Source organism: Phodopus roborovskii, unplaced genomic scaffold (genome assembly GCF_943737965.1).
Source record: "Phodopus roborovskii unplaced genomic scaffold, PHOROB, whole genome shotgun sequence".
Classification (NCBI taxonomy): Eukaryota; Metazoa; Chordata; class Mammalia; order Rodentia; family Cricetidae; genus Phodopus; species Phodopus roborovskii.
The window spans coordinates 11835552-11852796 of NW_026126598.1; the positions used below are offsets into that span (position 1 = coordinate 11835552).

At 49.2% G+C, this 17245-nt stretch overlaps 1 protein-coding gene across 1 annotated transcript in view; it reads right to left on the reverse strand.

The window, feature by feature from the left end:
• LOC127236928 (mucin-17-like) overlaps positions 1-15753 on the reverse strand; it is a 28631-nt gene extending 12878 nt beyond the window's left edge. Inside the window, exons 1-3 of the mRNA XM_051204903.1 lie at positions 15666-15753; positions 8104-8205; positions 705-6374 (exon numbers count right to left, since the gene is read on the reverse strand). Of these exons, the coding sequence (XP_051060860.1) occupies positions 705-6374; positions 8104-8205; positions 15666-15753 (5860 nt within the window). The remainder of the gene's footprint in view (positions 1-704; positions 6375-8103; positions 8206-15665) is intronic.
• Between the last annotated feature and the right edge of the window lie 1492 nt (positions 15754-17245).

The window sequence follows — 17245 nt, forward strand, 5'->3', positions numbered from 1 at the left end:
TGTGATTGTCACTGACAAACAGGTCTTGCAAAACAGAAAAACCAAACCAAACCAAAACAAAACAAAAAAACCCAAACCCTTAATATTTAAGTACAAACAAGGACCAAAGTTGGGGGCGGGGGTGAGTCAGATCAGGTTTGGTGATATCACAGAAAAATTTAAAAAGTAAGTGATGCAGAGAGAGAAACACAGAAAATCAAAAGAAAATAACACCTCGAGGTGTTTGCAACAAAAATGCCTGTATGTGTGTGTGTGTGTGTGTGTGAATGCATATGTGTGTGTATGAGTGTGTGTGTGTGTGTGTGTGTGTGTGTGTGCCTGCCTATGTCTGTGACTGTGTCTATGTATGTAGGTGAAGATGAAACACAGTTGGGTGGCCTGCTGTAGAAAGCAAAGGATTAGGAAAAGAGGCAGAAGAAGACAAAGTTTATGTTAGGATTATATGACTAAAAAAAAGTGAAAATACAAATGACAAATAAGAAAGACTGTGCCAAATAATAGAGAGGAAACACATAGAGGAAACAAAAAATGAGAGAAATGAAATAAGATATTGCACTATAGGAAAGAAATTAAATATAAGACCTGAAGAGGAAAATAATGAAAAGAAAAATGAAAATAATGAAAAGGATGACTCATATGAAAGAATATACACACAAATCATAATAAAAATATATGTACAAGAAAATAAAATGAATCCACATTACCTGCAGCTGTGGTAGACACAGAGGTGGTGGTACGTTTCAGAGTAGTCGTAGATTGAGTGGTGGTGGTCAGTTCAGGAGGGGTGGTGACATCAGGAGTGGTGGTGACATCTGTTGTGGTGACATCAGTGGTTGTGGTGACATCAGGAGTGGTGGTGACATCAGTGGTTGTAGTGACATCAGTGGTTGTAGTGACATCAGTGGTTGTGGTGACATCAGGAGTGGTGGTGACATCAGCAGTGGTGGTGACACCAGTGGTTGTGGTGACATCAGCGGTTGTTGTGACATCAGGAGTGGTGGTGCCATCAGTGATTGTGGTGACATCAGGAGTGGTGGTGACATCTGTTGTGGTGGTGACATCTGGAGTGGATGTAACATCAGTTGTTGTGGTGGCATCAGTGGTTGTGGTGACATCAGTGGTTGTGGTGACATCAGGTGTGGTGGTGACATCAGGAGTGGTGGTGACATCGGTGGTTGTGGTGACATCAGTGGTTGTGGTGACATCAGTGGTTGTCGTGACATCAGGTGTGGTGGTGACATCAGTGGTTGTGGTGACATCAGTGGTTGTGGTGGCATCAGGAATGGTGGTGGCATCAGTGGTTGTGGTGGCATCAGTGGTTGTGGTGGCATCAGGAGTGGTGGTGACATCAGGAGTGGTGGTGGTATCAGTGGTTGTGGTGACATCAGGAGTGGTGGTGACATCAGTGGTTGTGGTGGCATCAGTGGTTGTGGTGGCATCAGGAGTGGTGGTGACATCAGTGGTTGTGGTGACATCAGGAGTGGGGGTGACATCAGCAGTGGTGGTGACATCAGTGGTTGTGGTGGCATCAGTGGTTGTGGTGGCATCAGGAGTGGTGGTGACATCAGTGGTTGTTGTGACATCAGCAGTGGTAGTGACATCAGTGGTTGTGGTGGCATCAGTGGTTGTGGTGGCATCAGGAGTGGTGGTGGCATCAGTGGTTGTGGTGGCATCAGGAGTGGTGGTGACATCAGTGGTTGTGGTGACATCAGGAGTGGGGGTGACATCAGCAGTGGTGGTGACATCAGTGGTTGTGGTGGCATCAGTGGTTGTGGTGGCATCAGGAGTGGTGGTGACATCAGTGGTTGTTGTGACATCAGCAGTGGTAGTGACATCAGTGGTTGTGGTGACATCAGTGGTTGTGGTGACATCAGTGGTTGTGGTGGCATCAGGAGTGGTGGTGACATCAGGAGTGGTGGTGGTATCAGTGGTTGTGGTGACATCAGGAGTGGTGGTGACATCAGTGGTTGTGGTGGCATCAGTGGTTGTGGTGGCATCAGGAGTGGTGGTGACATCAGTGGTTGTGGTGACATCAGGAGTGGGGGTGACATCAGCAGTGGTGGTGACATCAGTGGTTGTGGTGGCATCAGTGGTTGTGGTGGCATCAGGAGTGGTGGTGACATCAGTGGTTGTGGTGACATCAGTGGTTGTGGTGACATCAGGAGTGGTGGTGCCATCAGTGGTTGTGGTGACATCAGGAGTGGTGGTGACATCAGTGGTTGTAGTGATATCAGTGGTTGTGGTGGCATCAGGAGTGGTGGTGGCATCAGTGGTTGTGGTGGCGTCAGGAGTGGATGTAACATCAGTTGTTGTGGCATCAGTGGTTGTGGTGGCATCAGTGGTTGTGGTGGCATCAGGAGTGGTGGTGGCATCAGTGGTTGTGGTGACATCAGGAGTGGTGGTGACATCAGTGGTTGTAGTGACATCAGTGGTTGTAGTGACATCAGTGGTTGTGGTGACATCAGGAGTGGTGGTGACATCAGCAGTGGTGGTGACACCAGTGGTTGTGGTGACATCAGCGGTTGTTGTGACATCAGGAGTGGTGGTGGTATCAGTGGTTGTGGTGACATCAGGAGTGGTGGTGGCATCAGTGGTTGTGGTGGCATCAGTGGTTGTGGTGACATCAGGAGTGGTGGTGGTGGCATCAGTGGTTGTGGTGGCATCAGGAGTGGTGGTGGCATCAGTGGTTGTGGTGACAACTGGAGAGGATGTAACATCAGTTGTTGTGGTGGCATCAGTGGTTGTCATGACATCAGTGGTTGTGGTGGCATCAGTGGTTGTGGTGACATCAGTGGTTGTTGTGACATCAGCAGTGGTAGTGACATCAGTGGTTGTGGTGACATCAGTGGTTGTGGCGACATCAGGAGTGGTGGTGCCATCAGTGGTTGTGGTGACATCAGGAATGGTGGTGACATCAGTGGTTGTGGTGGCATCAGTGGTTGTGGTGGCATCTGGAGTGGTGGTGGCATCAGTGGTTGTGGTGGCATCAGGAGTGGATGCAACATCAGTTGTTGTGGCATCAGTGGTTGTGGTGGCATCAGTGGTTGTGGTGGCATCAGTGGTTGTGGTGGCATCAGTGGTTGTGGTGACATCAGGAGTGGTGGTGACATCAGCGGTGGTGGTTGCATCAGTGGTTGTGGTGACATCAGGAGTGGTGGTGACATCAGCAGTGGTGGTGACACCAGTGATTGTGGTGACATCAGCAGTTGTTGTGACATCAGGAGTGGTGGTGGCATCAGTGGTTGTGGTGGCATCAGGAGTGGTGGTGGCATCAGTGGTTGTGGTGACATCTGGAGTAGATGTAACATCAGTTGTTGTGGCATCAGTAGTTGTGGTGGCATCAGTGGTTGTGATGACATCAGTGGTTGTGGTGACATCAGGAGTGATGGTGCCATCAGTGATTGTGGTGACATCAGGAGTGGTGGTGACATCAGTGGTTGTGGTGGCATCAGTGGTTGTTGTGACATCAGGAGTGATGGTGCCATCAGTGATTGTGGTGACATCAGGAGTGGTGGTGACATCAGTGGTTGTGGTGGCATCAGTGGTTGTGGTGGCATCAGGAGTGGTGGTGGCATCAGTGGTTGTGGTGGCATCAGGAGTGGTGGTGGCATCAGTGGTTGTGGTGGCATCAGGAGTGGTGGTGACATCGGTGGTTGTTGTGACATCAGCAGTGGTAGTGACATCAGTGGTTGTGGTGACATCAGTGGTTGTGGTGACATCAGGAGTGGTGGTGGCATCAGTGATTGTGGTGACATCAGGAGTGGTGGTGACATCAGCAGTGGTGGTGACATCAGTGGTTGTAGTGACATCAGTGGTTGTGGTGACATCAGGAGTGGTGGTGAAATCAGCGGTGGTGGTGACACCAGTGGTTGTGGTGACATCAGTTGTTGTTGTGACATCAGGAGTGATGGTGCCATCAGTGATTGTGGTGACATCAGGAGTGGTGGTGACATCAGTGGTTGTGGTGGCATCAGTGGTTGTGGTGGCATCAGGAGTGGTGGTGGCATCAGTGGTTGTGGTGCCATCAGGAGTGGTGGTGGCATCAGTGGTTGTGGTGACATCAGGTGTGGTGGTGGCATCAGTGGTTGTGGTGACATCGGGAGTGGTGGTGATATCAGCAGTGGTGGTGACTTCAGTGGTTGTCGTGACATCAGTGATTGTGGTGACATCAGGAGTGGTGGTGACATCAGCGGTGGTGGTTGCATCAGTGGTTGTGGTGACATCAGGAGTGGTGGTGACATCAGCAGTGGTGGTGACATCAGTGGTTGTGGTGACATCAGAAGTGGTGGTGACATCAGCAGTGGTGGTGACATCAGTGGTTGTAGTGATATCAGTGGTTGTGGTGACATCAGTGGTTGTGGTGACATCAGGAGTGGTGGTGACACCAGGAGTGGTGGTGACATCAGTGGTTGTGGTGACATCAGGAGTGGTGGTGACATCAGTGGTTGTGGTGGCATCAGTGGTTGTGGTGGCATCAGGAGTGGTGGTGACATCAGTGGTTGTGGTGACATCAGGAGTGGTGGTGACATCAGTGGTTGTGGTGGCATCAGTGGTTGTGGTGGCATCAGGAGTGGTGGTGGCATCAGTGGTTGTGGTGGCATCAGGAGTGGTGGTGGCATCAGTGGTTGTGGTGACATCTGGAGCGGATGTAACATCAGTTGTTGTGGCATCAGTAGTTGTGGTGGCATCAGTGGTTGTGGTGGCATCAGTGGTTGTGGTGACATCAGGAGTGGTGGTGACATCAGCAGTGGTGGTGACATCAGTGGTTGTGGTGATATCAGTGGTTGTGGTGACATCAGTGGTTGTGGTGACATCAGGAGTGGTGGTGACACCAGGAGTGGTGGTGACATCAGTGGTTGTGGTGACATCAGGAGTGGTGGTGACATCAGTGGTTGTGGTGGCATCAGTGGTTGTGGTGGCATCAGGAGTGGTGGTGGCATCAGTGGTTGTGGTGGCATCAGGAGTGGTGGTGGCATCAGTGGTTGTGGTGACATCTGGAGCGGATGTAACATCAGTTGTTGTGGCATCAGTAGTTGTGGTGGCATCAGTGGTTGTGGTGGCATCAGTGGTTGTGGTGACATCAGGAGTGGTGGTGACATCAGGAGTGGTAGTGCCATCAGTGGTTGTCATGACATGAGGAGTGGTGGCATCAGTGGTTGTGGTGACATCAGTGGTTGTGGTGACATCAGGAGTGGTGGTGACATCAGGAGTGGTGGTGACATCAGTGCTTGTGGTGACATCAGGAGTGGTGGTGACATCAGTGGTTGTGGTGACATCTGGAGTGGTGGTGACATCAGTGGTTGTGGTGGCATCAGTGGTTGTGGTGGCATCAGGAGTAGTGGTGGCATCAGTGGTTGTGGTGGCATCAGTGGTTGTCATGACATCAGTGGTTGTCGTGACATGAGGAGTGGTGGCATCAGTGGTTGTGGTGACATCAGGTGTGGTGATGGCATCAGTGGTTGTGGTGGCATCAGTGGTTGTGGTGGCATCAGGAGTGGTGGTGCCATCAGTGGTTGTGGTGACATCAGGAGTGGTGGTGACATCAGTGGTTGTGGTGGCATCAGTGGTTGTGGTGGCATCTGGAGTGGTGGTGGCATCAGTGGTTGTTGTGACATCAGGAGTGGTGGTGACATCAGGAGTGGTGGTGCCATCAGTGGTTGTGGTGGCATCAGTGGTTGTGGTGACATCAGGAGTGGTGGTGACATCAGTGGCTGTGGTGACATCAGGAGTAGTGGTGACATCAGGAGTGGTGGTGACATCGGTGGTTGTCGTGATGTCAGGAGTGGTCGTGACATCAGTGGTTGTCGTGACATCAGTGGTTGTCGTGACATCAGGAGTGGTGGTGACATTAGTGGTTGTCGTGACATCTGTTTTGGTGGTGACATCAGTGGTTGTGACATCACGAGTAGTGTTGGCATCAGTGGTTTTGGTGGCATCAGTGGTTTTGGTGGCATCAGTGGTTGTGGTGACATCAGGAGTAGTGGTGACATCAGGAGTGGTGGTGACATCGGTGGTTGTGGTGACATCAGTGGTTGTCGTGACATCTGTTTTGGTGGTGACATCAGTGGTTGTGGTGACATCAGGAGTGGTGGTGACATCAGTGGTTGTGGTGACATCAGGAGTAGTGGTGACATCAGGAGTGGTGGTGACATCGGTGGTTGTGGTGACATCAGTGGTTATGGTGACATCTGTTTTGGTGGTGACATCAGTGGTTGTCATGACGTCAGTTTTTGTCGTGACATCAGGAGTGGTGGTGACATCAGTGGTTGTCGTGGCATTAGTGGTTGTCGTGACATCTGTTTTGGTGGTGAAATCAGTGGTTTTGCTTCTACCTTTTTCTTCATCATCCAAGTCTGTTAATTTGTAACTCCTCTCTGTTGTAGGAGTGGATATTTTGTTAAAGCTAATTTAGTGATATTATGAACCTTGTTTTTTCATTCTAATCCTAGTCTCTGTGATTTCCTTAGTCTGGTTTCTTGTTATTCATTGGCACAGAATATTGAAATATAAAAATAATTTTAGTCCTTTTTTCTGGTATTAGTTTGTGTAGGTTTATGGTTTTTACCTGTTAATTTGTGTGTCTTATTTTTTGTTTCTGTTTAATTTCTGTAGTTATCACAATGGATTATCTTGTTTTCCTTGTCTAGGTCGTAAGATTTTTCAATCATGTCTCCTTACTATTGTTCATCACTCTTTAATGGTTTTCCTTAGCAGTAGCAGCCTTAATCATGGATCCATTCTTTATGTAAAAAGAAATCCTTTTATTTCTTTCATTGTTACTTCATTCTATTAATCAACTGAAATATGGTTATCTCAGTTTTCAACGGCAATGTTATTGTAACTGTGTTTACCTATTTTGTTATGTTTCTTTCACATTTATGTACCTGAAGTTTCAGGAGGTGTTGCTATGTGTGCATGATCTTCATATTACAGTCAGAGGACCTCTTGGAAGAGGTTTTCCTGACCTCTACCCTTAGGTCCTATGGATTAATTGTGGGTTGCTTTCTTGACTGCAAACCCTCTCTGTTCTGCCTTCTTAGCCTATCAAGTTCCATGGGTTCCTTTCCACCCTCCCTGTCTGTCTTTCTAGTCCCACATCTTTTCTTTGTCCTTTGCATGTTTCCATCAGTTACACTGTGCAAACTGTGGTCTCTTTTGTCCCCTCTTGATTCCTCTGTTTTGGGGAATGGACCCCTTGCCTGCGTCTCTCTGCAATGGCCTTGCTCCATCTGCTTTCCTGGCTTGTTTTTTGTCAAGCTCACACATGCATGTCGGAATTATTTGGGAGGAGAAACTTGCATAATTCGTGCCTCTGTCACATTCTACATAGTAAGCAAGTGTGTCAGGCCTTTTCTTCCATTTTCACCCTTTCATTTTTCTTTTTCTTTTTTAAATTTGAGGCAGGGTCTCACCAAGTAATTCTATTTGTACTGGAACTCACAGCAACCCACCTGATTTTGCCCCTCAAGTGCTGTGATTAAAGAAACTGTCCATTGCAACTGGTTTGCAAGGTTTTTTTTTTTTCCTTGTTTAATGATTGGTGTCCGAGGATCCAGCCCAGCATGGGTGGTCCCTCCCTTGGGAGAGTGATCCTGGGTAGCATAAGAAATCTGATGGAGCCACTGTCCTCCAGAAGCGCTGCTCCAGCTCCTGCCACTACATTCCTGCCTTGAAATCCTTGCTGGGGCTTCCCCAACTGACTGTGTCGAATGAGGGTCCCCCCTTCCTGTGCTTCAATGCCTCTTCTCCTTGCTGGTCACAGTAGTGGGACTATTTGGGAAGGGGTCAGAGGTGTGCCTTGTTGAAGGAGGTATGCCCCTGGGGATGGGCTTGGAGGTTTCAAGAGACAGACATCATTCCCAGGGTGTGTCTCTCTGCCTCGTGGTTGTGTCTGACAATGTGAACCCTCAACTCTTGCTCCAGTGCCTGCCTGCTGCCTGCCTGCCGCCATGCTCCCTGTGATGACAGGCATGGATCCCAACCCTCTGACACCACAGCCACATATTAAGTACAACTGGAAGTGTGTGCCAAATAAATCATTTCCTCCCCAAGTTGCTGCTGGCGGTGATATTTATCGTAGCAATAGGAAGCACATTAAAATACCTTTGTGTTCACTCTTCATTGTCGTCTGGCACTGAGTGTTCTGGCCGTCCTCTTGGGAGCTGCATCCTCCTCCATCCCACACATCCCTGCTTCCGGTGATCTCTGAAAGAGAGACAGGGTTGTTGGTCCTCATGAATCACCAACCTCCTTTCTTTACTGAGTCCTTCTCGCTTTCACTCCCGCTGAGCTCTTACTTCCTACTCCAGAAAAAGAGTTAACCATGGGGCCAGGGAGTCAGGAAATATGCACTGACCTTGTCCACCAAAGAAGCCTATCTAGAACAAAGTCTTAATTTATGAATCACCAAAAAATTGACCTTTATGTGTTTCTAAACAAGTAATGACCAAAAAGTTATTCAAAATCAAAGCGTAATAACCCTGAAACGTTTGTGGCAACTCACTCCTGTAGCCTTGGATGTGAGCACAGACCTCTTTGTGCCCTGTGTGCCGTTGTCTGTCTAACAACAATGCTGTCTGCAACACCTCAGCCCCGATTCACCACATTCTAGCCTATAAATCGTAGCATTTTTACTATGCATTTGAAGCTTTTGCTCTTGGAACTTGGAGAGATGTCCTAGGTGGTAAAAGTACTTGCTGTGCAAGCATGAGGACCTGAGTTCAATCCCCAGGACCCACATGAAAACCTGGACCCTTTACAGGGCGGTGCTGACTCCCCTGCCCCGGAAAATGATGTTTCAGTATCACCGGACAGAAAAGGACAATGGTTCCTGGGAGATGCGAAGAGAACCTACGATCACCTCAGGATTTCCTGGAAGTGATGGGAGAGGTGAACACAGGTTGGAGCATAAAGATTCCCTGAGCTGGGGAGATGCTATGGCAAGCGTCTTGAGAGATGCAGCCACCTAGAGCTCACGATGCAGAGCTTCCTCAACAGAGAGAGCTTGCTGGCTAGAGAAGATGCCTCCTTAACAGTGGTTCTCAACCTTCCTAATGCTGTGACCCTGTAATGCAGTTCATCGTGTTGTGGCGAGCCCCAACCATAAAACTTTCGTTACTACTTCATAACTGTGAGTTTGCTCCTGTTATGAATCGTAATGTAAATATCTGTGTTTTTCCGATGGTCATAGGTGACCCTTGATAGGGTCTTTCAACTCCCAAAGAGGTTGTGACCCACAGTTGAGGACTTTGTTGTATAAGCTCAGGCTGTAGGCAAGCGTGTAGAGTATTTTCTTAATTAGAGATTGATGTGGGAAGGGTGGAGCCATCCCTGCTGTTGTCCTGGGTTCTATAAGAAAGCAGGCTGAGTAAGCCAGGGAACAAGCCAGTAAGCAGCATCTCTCCTGCCTCAGCTCCTGCCTCCAGGTTCCTGCCCTGCTTGAGTTTCTACCCTGATCTCCTTCCACAATGGACAGTGATTTGGAAATGTAAGCCAAATCAGCTTTTTCCTCCCCAAGTTTCTTTGGTCATGGTGTTTCATCACAGCAAGAGAAACTCTAAGTAGGGCAGAGAGATACAGAGACTGTAGAGATGAGCACTGGCTTCTCCTTGTGGATGATTAAGCTCAGTGCTAGTTAGTACACAACTCTGAACAAAGTGCCCGAGGCCAGAGAGACTGTGTAGGAGGAGATGAGAAGGAACAGGAGCTTGAGCTCACTGTCACATAGGAAAGAGTACTGCTCCTAGGGGTCAGGCTAGAGAAGCCTGAAGCTCACAGGACACTGAAGAAAGGACATGCGATGGTTTTGCTTCACTAAAAGAAAATGACAGCAGGGCGTGGTGACTTGGAACATCAATCCTCAATACACAACAGGCTGAGGCAGGAGGATCACATAAGTTTGAAGCTAGCATGGACTATCCTATCTGAAAATAGAGGTTAGAAGAGTTAGGGGAAGCAGAATGAGGGTAGGGGGACATGGCTCAGTGGTAGAGCACCTGCCTAGAATCCCCCAGTGAGGGGCTGGGGTGTGGCTCAGTGGTAGAGCACCTGCCTAGAATCCCCCAGTGAGGGGCTGGGCTGTGGCTCAGTGGTAGAGCACCTGCCTAGAATCCCCCAGTGAGGGGCTGGGCTGTGGCTCAGTGGTAGAGCTCTGGCTTAGAATCTCCCAGTGAGGGGCTGGGATGTGGCTCAGTGGTAGAGCACTGCCTAGAATCACCTAGTGAGGGGCTGGGGTATGGCTCAGTGGTAGAACACCTGCCTAGAATCCCCCAGTGAGGGGTTGGGGTGTGGCTCAGGGAGAAAGAGTTCTTGCTTGCTTAGCATGTGCTAAGGTCCCCAGGGTTCAATCTCCAACACCGCACAAAAAATTTATTAGTTATGATAATTCTTTTGGACAACTTTAAACAGCATAATGCACATGAAATAATTTGAATTCAAGAAAAGTAAGGGAACCAAAAAGTATGTAAAAAATAATGTCCCTGAAATAACAAACACAAAATAACTCTAAGTTCACTCGTTCAAGGAGTTCAACCCCTCCAAACACAAAACACACAGAGGAAATGTCTTCCTATTCCATCCAAAATGTTCCTATTCTATAGCTATTAACAGCTGTCTCCAGTACATTTTACAGCTTAGACTAAATGAACAGATACCCTGAAATATAAACAACAAAAGCTCACTAAAAAAGAATCAGATTAGGGAACAGCAAGATGGCTCATTACCTAAAGGTGATTGCCTCCAAGACTTAACAATCCAAGTTCAACTCCCTGCCCTCCCAGCCCTTGGGAGGTGGAGACAAGGCAATCTTAAGTTCAAGGTGAACCTTGAGTACATGATTGGTTTGAGGGCAGGTGAGAGTTCCCAGACTTGTTATCTGAAGACTGTGAACTTATTGAGGTCTCTCAGTGCAAAGGACACTGTTGGACAGGTCAGGGCATGGTCCTATCAGCTCCCAGAACTAATTGTTTTTATAGCAGAGATGGACCAAAGGAGTTTCTAGTCCCACCCAGTGTGTCCGTGCCTGACACTTAAAAGGAAGCTGTGTCAGATACCAGAGTCCAAGTGTTCACATCCAGTCACCCCTGCACCATCCTCAGTAGCCCTGACCCTGCTGACTCCTCAGTGGGGGAAGAGCACAAGGAAGTGCCAGCTGGTAGGACAAAGGGGACAGGGATGGTGGAGCAAGGAGATTGGACCAGGCTGTGGACAGGTGCGGGAGGCTGATGCACGGGAAGACCCTGCCAGTTCATTTACACACACACACACACACACACACACACACACACACACACACACACACACGCACACGCACACGCCTGTGGAGGCCAGAGGACAAACTTGACTATCATTCCTCAGGTGCCATGCATTTTGGTTTTTTGAGACAGGGACTCCCATTGGTCTAAAATTGCCAAGTAGGCTGAGCTGTCTAAGTCAGGAACCCTGGGGTCCCCCCTGACTCTGCCTTTCTGATTATAAGCTGCACCACCGAGTCTGACTTTTATTTTTAAAGATGCTATCTATTTTTGTGTATGTGGCTACGAGTCCATGGGTGTCCAGGTACCCGAGGAGGCCAGAAGAGGGCAGTGGATTCCCCTTGCACCTCAAGCTACAGGTGATGGTGAGCCTCCCAATGTGGAAGCTCTTACCCACTTGAGCTCTCCCTTCAGCCCCCTCCCCAGCTTTTTTCTGTGGCTTCCGAGAAGCAAGCTTAGGTTCACTGTGCTTGCCTTTCCTGACTCAGCTACCTACCTCCCTGTTTTGCTTTCTTTTTTGTTTTTTGTATATAATAAAGTCACCTTATTATATAGAACTCACAAATAAAAAGATCACACAGCCACTTTAAGGAAGCTACTCAAACATCTGCCAGGTCTAAGGGCTATGTATTGTATGTATCTCAGTGAACATCTGCCTCTCTCCACCACCAGCTCACCTCCCCCAAATTTATTCATTCATTCACACATTCATTCATTAATTCATTCTCTCTCTCAATTCCTTTCTTTTTTTTTTTTGAGGCAGGGTTTCTCTGTGTAGCTCTGACTGTCCTGGTACTCACTCTGTAGAGCAGGCTGGTCTCTAACTCATAGAGATCCACCTGCCTATGCCTTCCTAGTGCTGGGATTAAAGGTGTAGCTCTCCACATCCATCTTCCCAATGTTATTTCTGGCTAACAACAATTATTTTCATCTCTATTTATTTATGACTTATTTATTTATTTGGGGATGGTCTCATGTGCCCCCCACACGTGGGTGGAAGTCCGAGGACAACTTTCAGAAGTTGGTTCCCTCCTTCCATCGTGTAGGACCCAGGGATCAGACTCAGGTGGTCAGGCTTGAGCAAATGCCTTTACCTGTTGAGCCATCTCACTGGCTCAGCAATTGCTACTGTAAAGGAAGCCCTTGAACTGGGGCTGCAGCTCAGTGTAAAATGCTTGCCTAGCTAGCATGAGGCCCTGAGTTGGAACCCAGCACCACAGGAGAAAAAAAAGAAAGAAAATAAGGGAGGGAGGAAGGAAAGAAAGGAGAAAGGGGGAGGGGGGGAGGAAATCGGGGAAGAATCAAACCCAGCTACCTCATCTGCCCACCTCCCCTCATTTTTCTGTTATTTGCATTGAAGCCCTAACCCCCAGCACCTCGGGAGATCCCTGTCTGTTAAGTTTTGTTTTGCTGTGGCAACCTTGCAAGGCATCGTGTCAAACAGGTCATTCACGTGATCCCTAACCCAGCATCATCACGTGATCCCTAACCCAGCATCACCAGTGTCCTTATTCTTGGGAAGATACCTGGACCCAACACAGGTGTGAATGTGGGGAGAATGTCACGGAGACGAAGAACGCAGAGATTTGCCAGCAGCCATCAGGCTCTCGGGGGACAGACCCTTGCAGAGTGCCTTCTAAATGAATGAGGTGGGCTGGTGAAATGGCTCGGCAGGTAAAGACACTTGGCAACTAATATGATGGCCTGAGTCGCATCCCTGGATCCCAGCCCTCTGACCATCCCTTCAACACACACAAAATAAATTAAAGCAACAGTAACAACAAAGATGGCCACCCTGCTTGACCCCTCCAACCAGAAATGTGAGATGAGAATTCTCTGCCATTCTAAGCCACCCAGGTTGTGGATTGTCACTATGGCAACTCGGGGGTGGGACAGTGATAGTAATAAAAGATGGGTCAAGTGTCTGGGACTAGTGAAAGGTAGTGAGTGAGATGGCACTTATGGACGGGAGACTCTGAGCCTTAGTCACTGTCATCATGGATGCGGGGACAGGAGGGTGTGATTGCTAAGGCTGAATAGTTGTAGGCAAGCCCAGAGGAAACTGTGTCTCATTGATACCTAAGAAGATAAGAGGGCATCTTCCAGGCAGGGCTTAGCTGAGTTCACTGGGTTTTTCTGTAGCTACACCCTACCCTGTCATAGCCAAGTCCAGTGGCCTTGAAGAGGCGTAGTGCCCTGGGTCCCTGGATAAGGATCATAGTAGGAACCAGATGCTAATGGACTCTGATCAGGATCCTAGAGACCAGGCCTCGAGGAGGAGGGAGTGTATAAAACTCAGCAGAGCAGAAAGAATCTGGAAATTTCCATTCTACAGAGGGGGAAATCGAGAATAGAGATGAATGGGTCATATATAGCATAGGGGGTAGACCAAGGTGGGGGTAAGAAAGTCGTGGAGAGGAGATACAGAAAGAGGAGAGAGGGTAGAGGAGAGAGAGAATGGGGTGGATGGAAGACAGGACCCTGGGAAGCTCCTGCCCTGCTGGGACCCTATAGGAGTTTAAATGCTACCAGCGAAAGAGCTGCCCTCATCTGTCCTGCCCCTCCATGCCAAGTCCTCACAGAGAAGAGCTGGCGGGGGCATGGCCCAAGGGGCAGTCCCTGGCAAAGCGAGTTCCAAGGCAGAACAAAGTCTAAAGCAGGTCTTTATAAAGATGGCATCTTGAACAAGGGAACTCCGCTCGCTCGTTACTGTAAGATCTCTTCTGTCCCCTCTGACCCTCCCTAGGTGTCATCTAATCGGGGGAGGAGTGAGTGCTGGGGTCTGTGGCTTTTGTTTCTGCTTCAGCTTCTCTTCCTTCTCTGGGGCCAGGCAGAGAGGCAGTCTGGCTGCGAGCCTCTCTCATCTCTTTGAGGAGTTCTTAGCAACTAAATTAGAAATCCCAAATGCTAGGGGCTGGAGAGATGGCTCTGGGGTTAGGAGCATTTGCTGTTCTGTTGGAGACTGGAGTTCAGATCCCAGCATCCCACATCAGGGCAATTCACAAACGTCTGTAATTGCAACTCAAGGAATCCAACATCCCCTGTGCTGTCTGGGGTACCCATGTGCAGACACACATACACATGTGTAAAATGAGTTTAAAAAGGGCTTCCCACATGCTAAGCAAGCACTCTACATCATAGCAGCCTGGCCCTTCGGTGCCACACTACTGCTGAGTCAGCTAGCCTCTCTAGAGAATTCTAGGCAAGCACAGCCCCCCCCCTTTTTGCTTTATCTTGTTATTTGTTTTTTAATGGTTTTTTGAGATGGAATCTCACTGTGTAGCCCTGGCTGCTATGAAACTCACTCACTAGATCCGCCTCTGCCTCCTGAGTGCTGGGACTAAAAGTACTTGCTACCATGCCCAGCTTCCCAGTCTTTGCTGGTTTGTCTGATTTGTTTTAGGGTCTCTCTAAGTAACCCAGGCTGGCCTGGAACTCACGATGTAGATCAGGATGGCCTCAAACTCATAGAGAACCACCTGTCTCTGCCTCCCAAGTCCTAAAGGCTCATGCCACCCTATCCGGCTCCCAGTCCTATTTAAAATTTTTATTTTGGGACAGGCTCTCACTAAGTTGTCGAGGCTGTCCTTGAACTCACTCTGTAGCAGTCTTGAACTTTCAATTCTTTCTGAGTGACAGGGGTGGTAGGCTTTTCCCACCTAGGACAGACTAACCCTTGTCTTTTCCGAGGAGAAAGCTGAGACCAGAGGAGTTGAACAGATTACTGACACAGTTTGTGATAAAGATCTGGGGTTCCTGACATCCCACACTTTGCTGTGGTCCTATGGCTTCCTCTGCTTGTAGGTGCACACACACACACACACACACACACACACACACACACGTCAGGACAGAAGTTAGAGAGGAACAAGGAAGCATGTGTTGTATGTTATGTGAAGACAACCCTACCAACCCAGTCTCGGGAGGCTGAGGGAGGAGGATCAGAAATGGTCACATGGTGAGTGTTAGGTGAGCTTGGCCTAAATCATGAGCAGACTCTGTCTTCACACCCTCTCCTCGCTCACAAAGACCTTGGGGGCAATCGGCATAGAGACGGGGGATAAGAGAGTCTGACAGGGACACTCCGAAGATAAACACTAAACACGGGCTCTGTTTAACATGGCTGGGTGTCTACCCCTCTTCAAAGGGATGATTCTGCTTAATCCAAGCAGCCGGGTCAACTGACACCTGTTCCTGCACTCCCGCTAGTGCTGGCAGCCCAGAGAGGAAACTGGTCCTTCCCCAAATGAGCTTTAGGGAAGGAAAGATATTCAGGGAAGTCTAAAGCTGAGAGCCGAGAGAGTGGAAGATGTCTCAGCTGCCGTGGAAGGCAAAGGGAGCTCTGCACGGAGCCTGGCAGCTCACAGATGCAGGCTTGTAGGGAAGGGGCAGTGGGACTGGGAAGCTACTTACCCTCCTCAGCAGCAGTGGACTGGGGCTGGAAGTGGAGGATGAGAGCCAGCAGGCAGAGCGCCACAGTTTTTCTCATCTTCCCCGACATCGCGCACAGGGCAGGTAGTCCTCCTGACTGCTGGCAAAATGAATGTGAGCCACGGAACCCCAGAAATAAAAAAGGCCAAGAGACCTTTGACCTCTGAGATACTGAGAGTGCCAGGGGGTTAGTGTGAATAGGGAGTCAATCTGGCAGCTTCCCATATGATGAAGGGTGGGGGCTGGCCACTCTGGGCCAAAGAGCAAAGGGGAGCGGTCCCCATTCCCAGCCAGACAAGTGTATAGGTGTTCAGGTAGGTAATGAGATTTATCACCCCAGCAGAAGGGTGGTGCTCTTGGCCCTTCCACAGAGAGAATATCTACAGAACATCCCTCAAGCTGACCCTCTTTCTGTCCTATAGGCACCCCAGAAGGACATGGGGTTTAAGTTATGACACCCTGAGATGATCAGGAATATGTATATACATATTTAACATCCTGGCCACAGATTTCCCTCCTTCCTCTCCTTCCAGTCCCCCTTGCTTAGTCCCCTCTCTTCCCAACCCCCAACCCACTCCCCCATTAGGAAAGGGCAGGTCTCCCATGAGTATCAAAACAGCACAGCATATCAAGTTGCAGTAAGACTAAGCACCTCCCCATGTATTAAGGCTGGGCAAGGCCACCCAGTATGAGGAGTAGGGTCCCAAACCAGCAAAACAGTCAAAGACAGCCTCTGCTACCACTATTAGGAGTCCCACAAAAGGACCAAGCCACAACTGTAACATATATGCAGAGGGCCTAGGTCAGTCCCGTGCAGGCTCCCTGGTTGCTGGTTCAGTCTCCGTGAGCCCCTATGAGCCCAGTTACTTGATTCTGTGAGTTTTCTTGTGGTGGCTGTGACCCCTCTGGCTCCTACAATCTTTCTCCCCCTCTTCTGCAGGATTCCCTAGCTCTGCCTAATGTTTGGCTGTGCGTCTGCGTCTGCTTTCATTAGTTGCTGGATGACAGCTCTCTGATGACAATTGGGCTAGGCACCAATCTGGTCACAGGGGAGGACCAGTTGGGGCTACGTAACCACTATTGCTAGGAATCTTAGCTGGGTCATCCTTGTGGATACCTGGGGGATTAAATTCCCTTGTGCCAGGGTTTTATCTGACAGTGAAATGCCCCACTCCTTCCAGTAGTCTCTTTCAGTGCTCTCCCCCTGTCCATCGGGAACTCTTAAATGTGTGAGTGCAGAGGTCAGCAAGGCCCTCTCGCCATCACTATGGCCACCTGGAGTGGTCTTGTCCGCCTTGAAGGACATGGAACCAAGTGCTTAGTCCTCAGCCTTCTGGAGGTTCCCACCTGTTGCTCTCTGTCCCTAAGGTCTGGCCTTGGGTCTGTCCGTCCTCAGTGTCTTCTGGCAGAGGTGGGCCTGCCCTGCTCCAGCTGGAAGAGGTAAGTGCTCCAGACACTGGGATGGGAATGTTTAACCCCTGGGAAGGTTGTTCTGCCCAGAGAAGGGCATAAGACATTTCCCTCCATTACTTCCAGATGCAACCCACCAGGCCACCCTGCCG